The 18952-nt window shown below is 33.9% G+C and overlaps 1 protein-coding gene across 2 annotated transcripts in view; it reads right to left on the minus strand.

Moving 5' to 3' along the window:
* Positions 1 to 17746, minus strand: part of LOC149776463 (uncharacterized) — a 31641-nt gene extending 13895 nt beyond the window's left edge. The window contains exons 1-2 of one of the 2 annotated variants that reach the window (XM_089940883.1): positions 17554 to 17746; positions 2968 to 3073 (exon numbers count right to left, since the gene is read on the minus strand). In XM_089940883.1, coding sequence (XP_089797009.1) covers positions 2968 to 3073; positions 17554 to 17680 — 233 coding nt within the window. In that variant the 5' untranslated portion in view covers positions 17681 to 17746. The remainder of the gene's footprint in view (positions 1 to 2967; positions 3074 to 17553) is intronic. The other variant, XM_089940882.1, reaches the window with a different exon arrangement.
* Positions 17747 to 18952: the final 1206 nt, after the last annotated feature.

The following is an 18952-nucleotide window of genomic DNA, read 5'->3' on the forward strand; positions in this document are numbered from 1 at the left end:
AAAGGAGCTGACAACTTTTTTTCATTTTATATACATGTATTTGGTAATTCATTCATTGCACTTTAAAAAGCTGGTATTGTCTAGTCTGGAAAAATTCATTTTCCCTATTTTAATAGCTGCTACGGATAGTGTACTTTAGACTAATTCAGGCTGATTTTTTTAGCACAAGGGAGCAGTCACTTTAGTCAGCAGTGTGCTTAGATCATGTACAATTTTCAAAAGTACATTATCCAAAGAAATGTCAGCCATGTTACATTAAAGTAACATAGAGGTATGCTAACATCCTCTCCACTCTGCATGTTTTAAATGCAAACAACTTCACCTTACATATGTCACTCTCTGGAAAGTACATAATAACTGGTGAGCTCCCCCTTAAAGAGAACATAAGTACTATTAATGTCTGATTTAATTTGATTGTATGGCTAAAATATTTGAGTCACAAGCATCAAAACAGTTCTTTTGACTAATTCTCCTGTATTTCCTCCTACAGAACAGTATTTATTATGATAAAAAGTGAGCTATATTAAAACTGCACATTACATTTGGTCAACATAGTAAATAATGTTATGCTGAAAGACAGAAACATGAAACTAACCAGAGTTATTCCTGAGATGTCAACAATAAATTTTACAGTTTGAAAAGGGAGGTAACTCATCAGTTTGAAAAGGGATGGAACAGATGAGGTTCATAAAGGTCAAATGGTAAAATATTTGCCTATTGTTTAATAAGGAAGAAGCAAATTTGCTTTGTCATTGTTTATTTTTTAATTTCATTGCAAATAAATAAAAAGAAATATTTTCACTAAATATTTCTTTTACTTAATGTCACAGTTGTAAATTAAAGGTGATTCTATTCCTATATTCTAAGACTTCTAATTTCCCCATAATTAAGGTCACTACTCACACAAACATGCTTCATGGCAAATTATGTATGCAAAAGCAAAATGAGCATAATTAGCTTATTTTCATGCTTAACATCAATATGAATGTACCATTTTATTCAGAACATCATACATAATGATATGAAAATATTTTAAAAAATTGCATACATTTTTATATTTGTTTTAAGGTGGCACTCTACAGTTTTGTATTTTGCATAGGGTTAGAATTTTAAAGAAAAAGAATTTCCCTGGTTTTCTTCACTAGTTATACTGGCTATTTAAAAAAGACCTTGCATATCTTAGGTACAGTTCAAAGAACCTTTAATTCCCTTTATTTTGGTTATGATTTATGGGTGTATTATGGGTTATAGAGTGTACAACCTGGCCTTACTCCAGATGGACACTGTTCAAAAAAGTGCTAGCTCCACTTGGTCATTTTCACTTTCTGAACTTCGAAAGTAAATTATCTAACAAAGAGCCAATAACATTTTTTACATTTTATATATTTAGTAATTCATTCAATGCACTTTCAGAAGCTGGTATTGTCTAGTCTGGCAAAATTAATTTTCCCTATTTTAATAGCTGCTACGGATAGTGTACTTTAGACTAATTCAGACAGAACTTTTAGTAGAAAGGAGCAGTCATTTTAGTTAGCAGTGTGCTTAGATCATGTGAGTGTGTGTGTGTGATTTGGATTTTTAACGTAGCTTTACAACATTTCAGTCATACAATGATGATGTCTGCAGTGTGGCAGTTTAAAGTGATGTCTAGCAATGGGGCATCATGCTGCAGACATGTAGCGTAATGTCCCATCCAGTCACATTATCCTGACATCAGGCCGACCAGTCCTAACACTAACCTCTTAATACTGAGCGCCAAGTGAGGCATCTGTTAGTACCATTTTTGGCAAGTCTTTGGTATGACTCTGCCAGGGATCAAACCCACAACCTTTTGCATCTGAAGCAGACGCTCCAACCACTAGGCCACTAATGCAGTGCTTAGATCATGGACAATTTCCAAAAATACAACATCCAAAGAAATGTTAGCCACGTTAAAGTAACATAGAATATACCAACATTATCTCCACTCTGCATGTTTTAAATACAAACAACTTCACTTTACATACATCACTCTCTGAAAAGTACATAATAACTGGTGAGCGCCCCTATATATCAAGGTATAGATAATGGTGTGTCCCTTATACAGCAAAATATAAATAATGGTGTGTCCCTCATGTATCAAGGTATAAATAATGGTGCATCCCTTATACAGCAAAATATAAATAATGGTGTGTCCCTTATACATCCAGTTATAAATTTGTTGTTGCTGTTGTTGTGGGGTTTAATGCCATTTTTCAGCACATGATAGGCTATGCATGGCAGCAAGTGTTAATGGTGGAGGAAGAACCACCGACCCATGAGAAGTTACTGGAAGCTTTCTCACATAACCACATTGGCCGAATCCTAGACTTGAACCCATGCAGACAGAGGTGAGATGGCAGTGATCCGTAACGGAGAGCACTTTAGACCACTCGGCCACTCGGGGCCCCCCAGGTATAAATAATGGTGTGTCCCTTATACAGCAAAATATAAATAATGGTGTGTCCCGATACATCAAGGTATAAATAAAGGTATGCCCCTAATACATGAAGGTATAAATAAAGGTATGCCCCTAATACATGAAGGTATAAATAAAGGTATGCCCCTAATACATCAAGGTATAAATAAAGGTATGCCCCTAATACATCAAGGTATAAACAATGGTGTGTCCCTTATACAGCAAAATATAAATAATGGTGTGTCCCTTATACAACAACATATAAATAATAGTGTGTCCCTTATACAGCAAAAATATAAATAATGGTGTGTCCCTTATACATCAAGGTATATAAATAATAGTGTGTACCTTATAAAGCAAAGTATAAATAATGGTGTCCCTTATATACAGCAAAATATAAATAATGGCGTGTCCCTTACACAGCAAGGCATAAAAAAAATGGTGTATCCCTTAAACAATATGGTATAAATAACAGTGTGACCCTTATACAGCATGATATAAATAATGGTGTGGGGTTATTCACAGATTACCTGGCTGCCCAAGTCATCACAAGACCAGTTTGAATTCTCTGTCTCAGAAAGTAGGTTCCACCCCATCTCAGCGTCTGGTAGGCAAGGAGGAAAAATGTGCCTGAACCTGAAATGCAAAATAGTTATACCAATTTCAAAACAGTAAATTATGTTTATCCTCTGAATAAATTTTCATTTTTGGCCATGGGCAACCTCTGTCACCATTAAGAATCAATTTTCATTTTTGGCCCTGGAAAACCTCTGTCACCATTAGGAAAATTTTCATTTTTGGCCCTGGAAAACCTCTGTCACCATTAAGAAAATTTTCATTTTTGGCCCTGGGCAACCCCTGTCAACATTAAGAAAATTTTCACTACCACCAATTGAGCTTACCATAGTTAGCAAGTTTGATCACTAATGCCAATCTACTTTTGCAATCAAGAGAAAGGGCAATACATAAGATTGGCACATCCTTCCTAAATCACTTGTGCAAGTGTTTTCATACTTAATTTTTTTTCTGATTTCAAATTAAAAATCAAATTACACATATATATGAAAAATTAGAAATGCGTACATAGTAATACAGACATGTACAATATTCTCACTATGAAAACAAATTCATATGGACAGCGTTCTTTTGCATACCAAGGCCCAGCAACGTGGAATGAATTGCCCACTGAACTTAGACACAAAGACACAGTGATCACATTCAAGAGGGCTCTCAAAACTTATTTCGACTGCAAGAACAAACTTAAAGATCTAATAATGTTTCCTACCTGAAATATTCTCAGCATGTTTTTTAGTTTTAAATATTTTTTTCTAATTTCATGGTGTTTGTTTTTGTAATAATATTATTATCTGTTTTTTATATTATAGATGTTGTCTAATGTTGTAAAGCGCTTAGAGCTTCTAAAGATTAGGCGCTATACAAAGTTCTCATTATTATTATTATTATTATTACAATATGCACAAAGTGTACTTACATTTTTTCACTCATGTTGGGGGAGGGTGCTGTGGGGTGTAGTTCAGTGAACTAATTGTTATCAGACCTGATTCCACCTGCAAATCCTTGAAATGTCACCGTTTAGTTTGGTGTACTTAGTTGATACCACACAGACATCAGTGTAAAATGGTAAAGAATGTCTGCACATTAATAATATATTCAAGTATAGAACTATAAAAGTGCAAAGCAATTTACTGTAATCCAACTACAATATTGGTAACGTAAACCATAAATCTACACTCTTAGTCAGTGTACTGTGTACTATAGTCCACATATGTGCCATTGCTGGTGTTTTAATTAAAATAGTTTTTATAAAGTTAAATTTGATATAAAAAATTCATACTTCCAACAAATTGGCTAAAATTTAAATTAAAAAAGTCAAAGTTGTACAAGCTTGGTTTAGCAAGGCCACTTTATATTCTTACAAAGGTTTCCAATTACATTTTGCTGCTCCCTTAAATTTCATACTGATTCTTTTATTGTTATCAACTTCCTAAATAAAAATTTGAACTAAGTTCTAATCTAACAACATTCATTAGACCAGTCTACAGAAAATGACACAGCAAACTGGAAGAAGACTGTTCCTTGAGGTATTTCTGCTACCTTCTGGGCTATTAATAGTACTCTACCTCATCTCCAGCAAGAAACATGATGTGCCTGAAAAATTAAAGTCACTAAATATGTCTGCCACTCTGCCCTACTAAAGCCTCACTTAAAAAATGGCACATCTGACAGGTCTGCCACAAGAAAACTTATAATAGCAGAGAGAGATGACTGAGTGTGCTAGGAATGTGCTGCCTCAAGCGATAAAAAATTGATGTTTTGTAGTCATTGTTTTCATTAATGATGAGGTATTTTGACATAATACCTTTACAAATCACATCTAGAAGGTTAAATTTATCACATACACAAAAGTTGTGTGAGCACACTAGTAGACCTTTACAACAGAATTATGCACTACTTTTATAGCTTTATCTTCTAGAAGAAGAAAAGTGCCTCATTCATAAAGCTTTTCTATCAGTCTGAAGCCCTCATATTGCTAGCTTTTTCAGAACTGCATTTTTTTAAAGCAAAGGATTCTGAAACTGTTCCCCAAACAGACTGAAAACAGTGGCACCCAAAATGCCTCCAGTCAAATATATTACAGATGAGTGAACACAAATAATTACCTGTTGAAACCACCAAATATTATTTACTGTCAATCAACATATTCATTGTTGCAAAAATCTCAAAATTTGTATTTTTCAAAATATTCATTGACAATATAAATATAATTTGAAATGATTTTTTTTATTCAGCCAGCCTAATGGGTGAAGTCAGCTAGGATGATGAGCGAAGTTGACTAACCAGACGGGAGAAGTTGACTAGCCAGATGGGTGAAGTCATCCAACCTGAGGGGTGAAGTCGACTAGCCAGATGAGTGAAGTCATCCAACCTGAGGGGTGAAGTCGACTAGCCAGATGAGTGAAGTCAGTTTAACTATATAAAGGCTTCACAGCAGGCAGAAAGCTTAGCTCACTCCTTAATTTTAAATTGTATGGTGATTTCATTTTGCTGCTTGTTTTTTTAAATCCAAATATTAGTATAGTGGTAAAATGACCTTCTTTCTGCAAATGCATGTAATTTGATGGAGTCAGTAACTTTAGGAAAAGGGACACTGTGTTGATACAACTCATAACATAGCATGCATTGTGATACATGTGGAGATTCATCTTGCTGATTCCCTGGACAAACTCAAAATCAGTCAAGTTTGAAAGATTCTTGCCTGCAGGCAAATCCAAAACAAATAGAAAGGGATAACGGTCAGTTTGCAAAACTTTATGTTTGGTAAATTTTCTGCAATCTAGACGCAATATATATATCAGCACCTTTATTTGGTGTTTACATGTACAGCATAATTTTATTACATAACTGGCCACAGATTTTTTTTACCAATCAAACCTTTATCTCAACAATATGTACTGTCAGAGTGTTATATCATCTTGTAATCAGTGTAAAGATTAGTTCACCTTTTTTTATGTAGCGGTAATAATGTGACTATTTACTACAAAAAATAAGTTTTGACAAATAAGGAACATGTATTTATATTTTAACTTAACATGCAGTTACATGTTAATTATAGTATTTGTATGTACATGTATCTGGGATTTGCTAATTTCCAAGTCCGAACCTTGCCTCAGCAGTTTGTGAATTTGCAGGACTCAAAACAATTGGCTTGTCAATAATTGTGTTTGCACCCATTATCAATATCAGTGTGAGTAGCTGGTATATGATTTATCTCAATAGATTTCTTTGTCAGATGTGTCTGGAAATAACTGCCATTCATCTTTAACAATTAACCACCAGCCTTTCATGAAAAGCATGACCGATGTAACAAAAATGTAGTGTCCACAATAAGTGTTTGTAATGTGTTGTTTAAGTGAAAATTACAAAAGACCTATACATAATGTTGGGCCAAAAATTTAATGGATTAAAAAAAAAAATGTTTTCAAATCATTCTTTAAAGTTGGCACCTCAAGTATTTTAATGCATGTTGCTGATGACAAGTGACTTGGCAATAATTGTTAAGCAAATGGATAAAATAAGAGTTCTGTTGCGAATATAAATAAATTATTTAAAACAGTCGAACTTAGTTATTGTTGTTTCAGGTGAAAAGAAATTAGTCTGATATCTTCTCTAGGCAAAAAAGGAAACCTAACAAAGTTCTAAAGCCAAATCTAATGAACCTGCTTCAAACAAAGTACAATCTGAATGTGCATAAAAATTCCAATCGTTTTGGATCAATGAGTATCCCTTGCTAGATAATGGTCTCATGTTCTCACGGTCTCAGAAAATGGTCTCATGTTCTCAGAAAATGGTCTCATGTTATCATGGTCTCAGAAAATGGTCTAATGTTCTCATGGTCTCAGAAAATGGTCTCATGTTCTCAGAAAATGGTCTCATGTTCTCATGGTCTCAGAAAATGGTCTCATGTTATCATGGTCTCAGAAAATGGTCTAATGTTCTCATGGTCTCAGAAAATGGTCTCATGTTCTCATGGTCTCAAGTTCAGCAGACACTGCAGAAAATATCCCAGAACTACTCAAAGCAAACAAGGGATCGCAAATCCATTTTCCACAGGGACTGACAATTATAAGACCCTGTTAGTCCTACTAAAATGTTTTACCTATTTCCAAAACTTTTTCCTGCCTATCCACTTATCTGTCAGAATATATCTGTCTTTGGTCTTCTGCATTCTAACCCTTTCTCCTCCAACTACATCTATTATTTATGTATATCTGCTTTGACGACTTCAATTATTGACATACGGTTTTAAGTGCAAAGAAAGATAAAAAGAAAACAAATGTTATTTTATCTGAAAATAATAAATAATGCAATTTTCTTAATATATCATCAGGGCTGATCAAATCCCATGGCCCAACATCATAGACTATTCATTTTATAAGTTGGACAATTGTGTGTGTGTGTGTGTGTGTGTGTGCGTGTGTGTTGGATTTGTAATGTAGCTTTAACAATTTTTCAGTCATATCGCAAGATGCCTAAAGTGTGGCAGTTTATAGAGATGTCTAGCAGTGGGCATCATGATGCAGACATGTAGCATCATGTCCAACCCACTCACATTATCCTGACACCTGGCTGACCAGTCCTAACAATAACCTCTTAATGCTGAGTGCCAAATAAAGCAGCTGCATGTACCATTTTTATAAATCTTTGGTATGACTCAGCTGGAGTTTGAACCAGCGACCACCCACATCTGAGACAGATGCTACAACCACTAGGCCACCAGAAAGGTCAGTCAGACAAGTAAATTTTTCCAAGGTGTTAGTCTGGGAGCTTTTATTCAATTTTAAAATAAATCATATTAGCACTAATTTTCATAATTGAATTACTTTATCTAACTCACAACAGGAGAAAACACCTCTAGATTTTTGGGGTCATTCCATGCCAACCACCTGATCTCATAACATCTCCTGATTCTTTGCAGAGAACTCCCAATTATTAAATTATGTCTGTCAATTTTCATTTCTCTGAAAAAGTCATCCATATATAGATATATCATATGCAATCCACAGAAGCCATGTTCTATTTTATCACCTTTGAATACTGTTGTGATGAAATAATTATTATCATACTAAAAAGTTCTTTTTCTTCAATAATAGAGTGTTAAGTTTAAACATTATTCACATAAATTTCAGAATGTTTTTTTAAAATCCCCTACAGTAAAAAATTAATCCATAACATTATAACTGTTACCAATTAGTTTCAGTAGGATGAATGATCACTGTCAATGGTGTGTCATTTTATAAGCAAAATAGCATCTCCATTCCCACCAAAGAAACTTAGTAAAACACCTGGCATTCTGTAACATATATATTAACTTTTATTACCATTATTAAATTAAAACAAGGAATGAAAATCTATACCTCGCTGTGTATGTGCCCCCAAAGAACTAATTTAGAATAAATATTTTATTTAGTAAACAGTGTTCCATACCTTACAAACTTACTGTAAAATTAAGTCAAAGACATCTAAGTTACAAAAAAATCGGGCATTGTTTATTTGCCAATCAACTGATGGTGCTTTACACACACACACAAACACACACACTGCTGAACATGGTTTCTCTGAAGTATGTCACAAGCTAAATGCAGTGATAAGGAATAATGGTTAATTAGTCACACTGGCTTTCTTGCTTGGTTTACTTGAGACTAACCTGGCTTTAGCTGTGATACAGTTTGGCCATAGCAGACCAGAATATGAAAAGGGGCACTTCCTGGTGAAAAATAAGGTGCATCCCATGAGTGCTCACACATAGGGGCAAAGAGGCGAGGGCACTAGCCCTACCCCCCCTACCAATTTCACCTTTAATCATATTTAGGCCTATATCCATAAAATTTAATGGCTGACCACTACATGTTTGACACACATGCACACACACAGAAGTTTCTGCAGGCACCCCTAGCACATCGTTTGAGAATTTCACATATATTGGACCCAGAAAACTGGTCAATATTTTTTTAGACCAGGTTTAAAAATGCCTCGTAAATACCTCCCAATTTTAGGTCCCAATCTCCCTATTTGGCTTTTGAAAAGTGGACAGGTATGCTACCCTGAGCTGACCATTCATGCCTTCAATCATACTGAATTCTTGATTCTACCTCTGTTCTGAATCTACCTCTGTTCTGAATCTACTTCTGTTCATTTATTCAATCATAACCTGTGATGTTACAGTTTGTGGTCATTAACAAACGTCTCATGTTCTAAATATGCAATCCAATTATCAAGATTCTACAATCAATAAAACAACCTTGTAATATTGCATTTACTCCACCAAGATACTCACAAGCAGAACACCCCATGATTTCAATACACCATGGGAATGGAATGAAACTAATCAGTCTTTAATTGTTTTAACTGATTATATGGATGTTTAACATCAAATTAAGATATTGAATTTGATATGAAAAAAATTATTCTAATTAAAGAGCAGTTTGTGTTTGCATTTAAATGACAAAATTTATGTTATCATCACTTTGCTACAAGTAGTTGTCAGATGAGGTCATCTTTTCTATTTGTATCAATTGTTTTTGCAACAAAGGTTGTAAAAGTGATTCATAGAAGGAAAATCTACATCAAATCAGAGGGATAAAATGTAAAGCTGTCACTAAGTCCAGTGACAGATTTATGATTTTACCACCCCTGGGTACTCTGACTGTTGCAAACCACTACCACCTGCCAACAAGAAAGTCTTAAAACCAGAGCTTTTAAACATCTGTACTCTTTTAAAAACTGATGCAAATGGAACCCTTCAGATTTTAAAACTAGCCAGTAATCACTAATAAAGTGTTTTCATACTTTAATATCTGCCACCCCAAGCAGGTGCCTTGCCATCCACTTCAGAAAGTGACTGAATCTGAGGTAACCATGTCTCCAAAGAGACATTAGCCCTGATTCTGTGAAGCAAAAAATATCAAAAATGAAACAACCAAGCGGCAAAGAAATTTTCAGGCACACAGGTTTGATAATCATCCATGGCTTGAATTCACTGACTCTGACGGAAACATGTTTCGCAATTATTGCAGACAGTATCTCCAGGAGAAGAATAGTGTTAAACTTGGTGCTAATTACAAGATCATTCCCAGGGCAGGATAATTTGTTCTGTTCAATTTTTAGAAGTCAGGGAAAGTTTAAATTCAAGTATATTCCTCTCCGTTCTTGCTGATGGACATACTGATGCTGCCATATTGGAGCAAGAAATAGTGTACATAAGATAATCTGAGAATAAAAAAGAACTTAAAAAAATGAATCTCTTTGTCCTATATTATTTCTTGTTTTCTATGCATTAAAATGCATACATCTCATTGAATTTATGCATGAGACCAAAATATTACGACCAGTGAAAATATAGGTCAGAAAAGTTATTATCTGAAACCACTAGTCCTTAACATGTGGTAGAAAACCAAACTTGATCACCATTTATCCCATATTTTTTTACCTTATTATTTACTCGAAATGGAATGTTATTTTTTTTAGCAAGCTCAGAGAGTTCAATTTTCCAGTCAGCTTACCCTGGAAAGCTGACTTTTATAAAACCTGTAATGCCTGACATATAAGAAATAAGAGTTAGAAACTACAAGAAAAGCTGAACTTTCCTCTTCATTTTTCCCCCTATGAACAGAGAATGATCTACAATGAAACCAGTGATAATTAGTAAACATATCTAAATGACAAAGGACTTAAACTATCAGGTACTTATATACATCAGAATGGTAAGGTCTCTTCCAAACAACCTAAGCAAAATTCAGAAGCCATGCATATACATTTTGAAACTGCCCAACAGAGTTACTAGTGTACTTATAATGTTAATTACGTTTCATACCTCGACTGTGACCATACTGTACATCAAGTTTATCTATGTCTACCAACTTTATATGTACTTGCCAAAGGCTGTACTTATCTCCAAAGTGACTGTGATCATCACCCCTTTTTCAGTCCTCTTCAGTTAGCTACCACTCTTTTATATAGCTGAATATTTTTCAGGGACTTCTCAGTCCATAATAAAATCATGCAACAGAAAATTAGCCCAATATGTACTTTGCTGCCAGCCATAGTACACTATGATTGAAAAAACAATAATAAACGACATGAAGCTAATTAAGCAGGACATGTGGTATGGAAAATTTAAAGTACTACAATTCTATCGCATACATGAAGCTGGAGTAATCCTAAGAATTTTTAGAAGAATAAATGTTTCAAATGCAATTACTTAAAAAACAAAATCATTAATACTGAATCTGAAAAACAATTACTCAGTTTTTGTAGATTTTTAAAAGGTTAAATTTTTTTGACAAATAATACAAAATAAATATTAGTATGAAAAATTAGTCTAATATTCTGGTGTTTAAATTTCCGAATAAAATTACCGAAATGTCTTTGTCCAAGAATTGGGTATGAGCACTCAAATATTTCCAGGAAAAAGAATTACTCTTTTAAAATCCAAATAATTTGAATAAAACTTAACATATAACTCCAAACTGTCACAACAGACACTTTCCAGTGCAAAGAAAAAAGCCAGACTGAGAGATCTCTCTCTAAGCATCACTAATAAAACTAACATATGCACAATTTCAGAAAGCCCAGAGTTGCAAACTGGAGGCTGTTTACATATTTTTTAAAAATCACATAGCCCTAGTATGACTTTACTCTGAGAATAAAAAAATATAAAAATTGTTTACTTCTCTCACCAATTTCTTAATCGAGGTCAGGAACTAGGTCACCTTTAGATGTTTACAACTGACGAGTCAAAGTCAAACTATTTTCTGAACAAATATTGAGTTCCTAGTAATCAAATCTACATTATTTTGACATGTAATGAAATTAAAAATTAGAAGTTTTTAAAACTTACAGACAATTCAAATAAATCAAATATAAATTAAATCAAATATACATAACACCATAATTAAATCAAATATACATAACACCATAATAACGTGAAATTTTTAGTGCAATTTAGGATGATACTCTAGGAATTCACACAGTGCAAGTTATTTATGACTTCAATTTTTTTATCTTATATTTCAGGAAAATAAATTGATATTTTGGTGCCAGAATGTTAGCACATCAACACATCAGAACCTTCGTTCTGAATAAATCTGCATAGTTTCCAGATTGATGTGAAATTGATATTATATTTAAGGATAATATTATAGGAATTCATACACTGCAAGTTATTTTTAATTCTTTAATTTTTTTATTTTATATTTTAGGGAAATAAATTTATATTTTGGAAACTTATATGCTTGTTTGGTTTTACCTTGTCTTGTTTCATAATTTAAGCCCCTAGACGTAACACTTTACAAATATTTTGGTTTGACTAAATTCAACTAAATAATAAAATATATTTTGTAAATATATACTTATATAAAATATTACAATTAAAACAAACTAAATTATCCCCAGTAGTCTTCCTAGAGCTCTTTCAAAATTGAAAGTATGGGTTTCATTTGGGTTGCAACAAGTTAAATCAAGTTAACTTAAATTGTAAAATACATGTTACATTCTGCTGAAATCAAGAGAAAAATGCTTCTTCTAAACTTGATGCATATTACTGGATAACCAGGATAAGTTTTAGCATTTTCATAAAAACAACTTTGTTCACCCACATTTTGAATATCCTGGATCCATGCATGCCAAAGATCAAAGGAAAAGGGTATTTAGTGAAATATTTATTTGTTCACTTATTAATCCTTTATCAAATGATAATCCTATGAAAACCAGCACATGCCAATAAAAAAGTATTATTTTATTATAATGAATATAATCAATTAATATTTTTAATGAATGTTTTAAATGTGTACTGGATTTAAAACACCATCTGATACTGGATAATAAAGTTTTCAATCAATTTAAAAAATAAATTCAAAAGGTTGGAATTCTACTTATCAAAAACTGTATTTCAAGTTAGTTTTAAAAAAGTTTTTTCTACATACACCGCTCCCTCGATAACTCGCGCCCGGATAACTCGCGATCCCGCTTATAACGCGGTGTCCGTCTTGGCTCCCGATTTTTTCCAGACAAAATGTATTTAAAATATCTTTAAAATACGCTGAACATGAAAAAAAATCACGATAAGAATTGATAAATTAAACCTTGATACATTGCTCGTTTTATCATCGAAAATGGTGATTAATGCCCGTAAAAATATAATCCATATTTTGCAATTTGCAAGCTCTAGAGAAGAATTAATTTCCGAGATCTCGAAAACGCTTAATTACGCGTATTTGGACGCCAATTTTTGATCTGGGACGCAGAAAATCACTGAGGCTGGAGTCCTCCGTACGCATGTAATAGGTGCGCGGGAAAATTCAAAGATTTGCCGGTTCTGTTTCAGTCACCTGCTTTGTGGGAAAATGTGTTGATCAGTTTACTGTGCTGATATTTACAATTACAGAATTCAGTGACTGAAAGACTCTTTGATGTACTGTTGCTATTTCATAAGAGTACATTAAAAAAAAAAAAGAACATGATGCAACAGCTAGGCGGCTAGTTCAAAGGCTTTGACTTGGCGGCCGAGTGAGAAAATATACTGATATTTAGTGATTGAATTCAGAGGCAGAAAGACCCAGTTTTAAAATCCTAGCGAGACCTCTGTTTAAAGAGATCATATATTATGTAAGTTTTTAGGATAAATAGTTGTCAGTATACTGTAAATAAACAGTCTGGTGAAATAGCGATCAATGAAAACTTTTGGTAAATGTTAACAGGTGGCAACAGATAATGAAATAAACACCAATTAAACGACTTCCTGTGTGAAAGTCACGTTCTAATCCTTTAATTCCGTTTCAGTGTAAACATTATAATCACAACATAGTCTGTTCATTGAAAACATGAAAAGAGTCAATCGACCGTCACATCGAAACCCGTGAGTAATTCTGTGAGAACCTAATTACATGTACATGCCGGCTTTGTTTTGATCAACAACTTGGGGAAGTGTTTGTTGCATTAAAAAAAAATCGATTACAAGAGACCTCGGGTGCTGAATTAAGGGTCTTGGAGCTGCCTTTGACGTAAAGCAAAACAGTAACAGAGACAACGACGACGATAGTGACTTCGAATGTTTCAATGAAACTGATGTCATTACTGCCGAGGCTGTTTGGGAGAAATTAGTACAGACTCATGGTCCTGAGATGGGCGTTTCTCTTGATGGAGGAGTGGATTTGTGCTGACAATGATTGCCCTACAGCCGAATACATGTCAGATGAAACTATAATTATTTCTATAGCGAACAAATTTGCAGCAGAAGACGATTCTAACTGGAGTAACACAAGTGTTGAAAGTGATGCAGACACAGATGTTGCACCCCCACCCCTCTGCACAGGAAGCAAATATTTTGATACTGCCATAAGGTGGCTGGAGACCCAAAATGTTGACTACGTAAAGCTCATGCAGTTGAGAAATCTGAGGGATTTTGCTCGGCGGCAGAGAAACCAAGGAGTAACACACACAAAAAAAATTAACTGATTTTTTCAAAAAGTGAATTGATATTTGTCAAGCGTGGCACAAACGGCAAGTATTAACTTGTTCTAATTTACGTTGTTTTAAATTTGTAGACCAATTAAATATGGCAGTACTGATTAACTCTTGTTTTTTTTGTTTTCCATTTTACTTCTGTCGCATTCAAATCTATCTATCTATCTATCGTTCGATCGACACTGTTTCTCGAAAAAAGTCGATCTTTTGTGTATAAAAAACTTCTAATTTGGCTCAAACAATAAAACTAGAATCTATACAATTCAACATAAACCTTAGTGACGTAGTACACAATGTGTGAAGTGGTACACATGTTCAGCGAACGGAAACCACGTGGAATAATGTTTTCGATGATCGCCTCAATATACTGTAATTTATCCTGAAATTTTTAATGTTGTCCTATGAGAAAATAATAAAGTACACCGTTATGAAGAGATATTTATTAACAGTTAATCTCAGAACGATTATAAAGTGAGTATTCAACAGCATAATCTGCCTAAAACCCCCCCCCCCTTATTTTTCCGTTATGTCGTCAATCACTTTATTGGTTTTGGGCTTATTTTATATGTCCCTCGATAACTCGCCCCTCGCTTATAGTGCGGTCGATGTTTCTGGACCCCGATGTGCGCGAGTTATCGAGGGAGTGGTGTACATGTATTCAGTTTGAGAAAAAAATTTGGCACTGAGCAAAACATACTATGACTGTTATTATAAACAATATTTTGCTTAATCGAACATGTTAAGTTTGCAGGATCATTACAGTCAAACCTGTCATGAGAGACTGCCCCCTTTGCCAATAAAAGATGGTCTCTCAAGACAGGTGGTCTCTCATAACAGGTCTGTATAAAAAGACCAGTTTGCAAGGTCCAGTTTCAGAACAATTTAAAGAAAAATAACCACAATCACAGCACATATAATCTTATTCTTTATTAATAGTTCTTGTTAAAATACTCCATGCATTCATCTTAAAACAAGATTATATAGCAATAAAGATATACTTCTATCATTAAACATGAAATCACATTTACATTTGAAGATCACATGTACATGTATTAGCATATGAAATCATTTCTGATTTGCTCCTTTTCCTTTATAACACCCTAAATTTGTTTTACTGATGTTTAAACTGCTATTTTGCAAATTCGCCTGCTCTATTTCACTTCTTTCAGTTACAATAACTATTTTCTCTCCAGCATTAAAATTTGTCTCTTTTTAGTTGGAGGTTCATCCATTGTTTTTAAGGTACCAGGTGTTAACAGTATTAGTGCTCAGTTGTAAAATTGACTACGCTTTGGGAAAAATATGACAAATCTATACATGTGCATTGCATAACTAGCAATTAATGATGTTGTTGTTGTAGGGTTTAATGCCATTTTTGAGCACAAGATAGTCTATATATGGCGGCCAGCATTAATGGTGGAGGAAGAACCCGGGAAAACTCCAGAAAAAACCACCAACCCATAAGAAGCTACTGGCAAGCTTTCTCACATACCCACATTGGTCGAATCTGAGACTCAAACACATGCAGACAGAGGTGAGATGGCAGTAATCCGTAACGGAGAGTGCCTTAGACCACTAGGGGGCCCAACAATTAATGAAATAAAAAGAAAAAGTTATCTCATCCAGAAACAAACTCATTAACTCAGAGACAAAAGTCAATGGCTTAATTCAAAGAAGACATACAGGGATTAACTCTATAAACAAAGTGTGCAACCTGGTTGCACCAACTTGAATAGACAACAGCTTGGTGACTGGGATGTAATTACTGTAACATCGGGGGGAGATCAAAAACAAACATCACACGCCTTTAACACTATCAATTGAATCCCTCAAATGATTATCACTTGATGGTTTAATTGACAAAGACCGTATGTACCCCCAAGGACTCTAAAGACAAACAATATACATGACCACTACCTTATTTTCGGCACTACACTGGCAAATTCATGACACGTTCATTTACCTTATTTTTGGCACTACACTGGCAAATTCGCAAAATGTACATTAGCCTGGTTTATGGACTGTGCCATCTACACTATATACAAACCAGTAGTCTGAATCCTTTTTATTATTTTAATTTTTTTTTCTTCTTTTCATGTGTGTTTTTGATCAGAACAATCTTTACTATTCAAGCGATTGTTGTTACAAATGATTAGATAAAGGTCAATGGTGTCTGTCTCTGTTCTCAAGGTCGTTTATAGACTGTGTCCTACTCATACATATCGATTATACATAAAAAATATACATATTTAAAAAAAAAAGAAGAGGCTATCTATCAGTATCTGAAATTTTGTGGGCACACTTATATTGATTCATATTTTCTATTTAAGACCAGACAAAAGTACACTATTCCAGGCCTTATTTTTGCAGGACCATCGTAACTATGGTCATTGGATTAAATAATGGTTGGTGGAGTTTATCCCTGTTTTTGCAATGCGGTCATTCATAGCAGTGTTGAAATGCATATTTTGGCAAGACATCGTGGGCACTGGTCATGTTCAGCAGGTAGTCACTCACAACAAAGCATTTATATAATAAAAATGATCCATGCATTACAATTGTGGTCAGAAATTACAGGTAGTCCTCACAGCAGAGGTCACTCATAACAGTTTTTACTGTATTGACTAATGAATTAGTCAGTATATAACATGTTTATAATAAACATTTATTATTCAATAACAACAAGAGTTACAAAATCACACAAGAATTATAATGGATATTGTTTGTAAGTTGGGACCGATCATGACAGTAATTATTTCTTAATTAAGTGTATATACTGAATCTGTAATGCGTCGATTTTGCTATGGATAATGGATTTACAGTAAAACTGCTACTATGCCGTAGCCTCAACATGGTGGACGAATTAGGGGTACTAAAATTACTTACATTGGCCAATAATATATCCAGTCACCTTGAATATCACTTTTGAAGTATAAAAAAAGATACATACATACATACATGCATGCATGCATGCTTACATACATACATACATACACCCCCCTACGTTAAGATGTTACGTAATAACTATCACAAAAATATGTGGAAAGGAGTTATAACGTTTAAATGCTGCCAACCCGCTAAATCATAAAATTTCTCTGTTTTGAATATTGATGCCACGAGCCAGCATGCCCATTGTATCCCGAAATCAATCGCCACAGCTTTGCCAAATGTGTTTCCCATGATGGAGTACACTGTTTGCATTTCGTGTTTACTTTGCTCTCATTAAGAACGGCCAATGTATGTCAACATGTATATTGTGTACATAATGCTTGACTGGTAGTAAACATTTTTGATAATTGTATTATCATATGGTATTATAATCGACAACCAGACTGTAATCGACGGGTCCTACCTAAGACACTGACCAGTCATCTTCTGATCATTTCGACAAAACCATTTCTGTCCTAGGCCAATAAATCAGCCCCTCACCCGTGATGATAGTGATGATATTGATTGGCGACTTGATTGATATCATCCATCAGTATCGAAACATATTTGGGGATTTGATTTATCAGACTATTTCATCCCGGATCAATTCGGTCGGATTCTTTCGATCGTTTTTGTGCCATTCGGGTTTGTTTCCGCCCACTAAACTCAGTTATAGACAATACATAAAACGTTCTTGTAGAGATTCAGTGATTATTGATAAGAACATTTGTTACTTATTATACATATAATATGTAGCGTTTGTAGTATTTATGGTTTTGTCTTGTGCAATTTTAATTGCTAATTTTAATAAATGTTTTGTGCAAATGTTATGTTTAGTTTGTGGGTGTGTACTTTGCCTGTTTTACTATTTATTGAATTTGTAGATTGAAAGAAAAGGAGAATGTGAATGTGTAATTTTTATAATAAAACATATGTACATGTATGTATTGTGCAAAAGTGAATAATATATAACACTCATGTGCATATATGTTTTGTGTTTGTAATGTTAACGACGTCAAAAATAAATAAATACGATTAATGATACAGTGTATTGATTTTACTCAATTTATTAATTAAATTTAGTTATGCACATGATTAACAATTTTTCGTTTATCTTTTCATCGGTTTTATTACTGGATTGAGTAGTGTATGTAACTGATTGCAGAACGGTGATTTTGTTAGTGTATAACTTAACGGTATATCTTTCCGCTCTGGCTTATAATTCAATCTTTGACAAGAAAGACCGACAGAATATCACTCTATATTATTGGTTGTTGCGCGCGCGCGTGTGTGTGTGTGTGTGTGTGTGTGCTATAATTACAATGACTACATTCACTGCAATTTTTCATGTTTATTTGCGTTCGTATTTAATAAGTAAATAATTTCTATATATAATAAATTTGTTACATATTTTTTTAATTATTTTTAAACAATTAGAGTTTATTTTTGTAAAAGTGTAATTGCAAAACATCTGCAAATGGTTTTCTCGTAGTTTCATGATGAAGGGAGATAATAGGAATTCTATCAAATAGTTAGCTAAGATCA

The sequence above is a fragment of the Sinohyriopsis cumingii genome, chromosome 18 (assembly GCF_028554795.1).
Source record: "Sinohyriopsis cumingii isolate HCF-2022 chromosome 18, ASM2855479v2, whole genome shotgun sequence".
Classification (NCBI taxonomy): Eukaryota; Metazoa; Mollusca; class Bivalvia; order Unionida; family Unionidae; genus Sinohyriopsis; species Sinohyriopsis cumingii.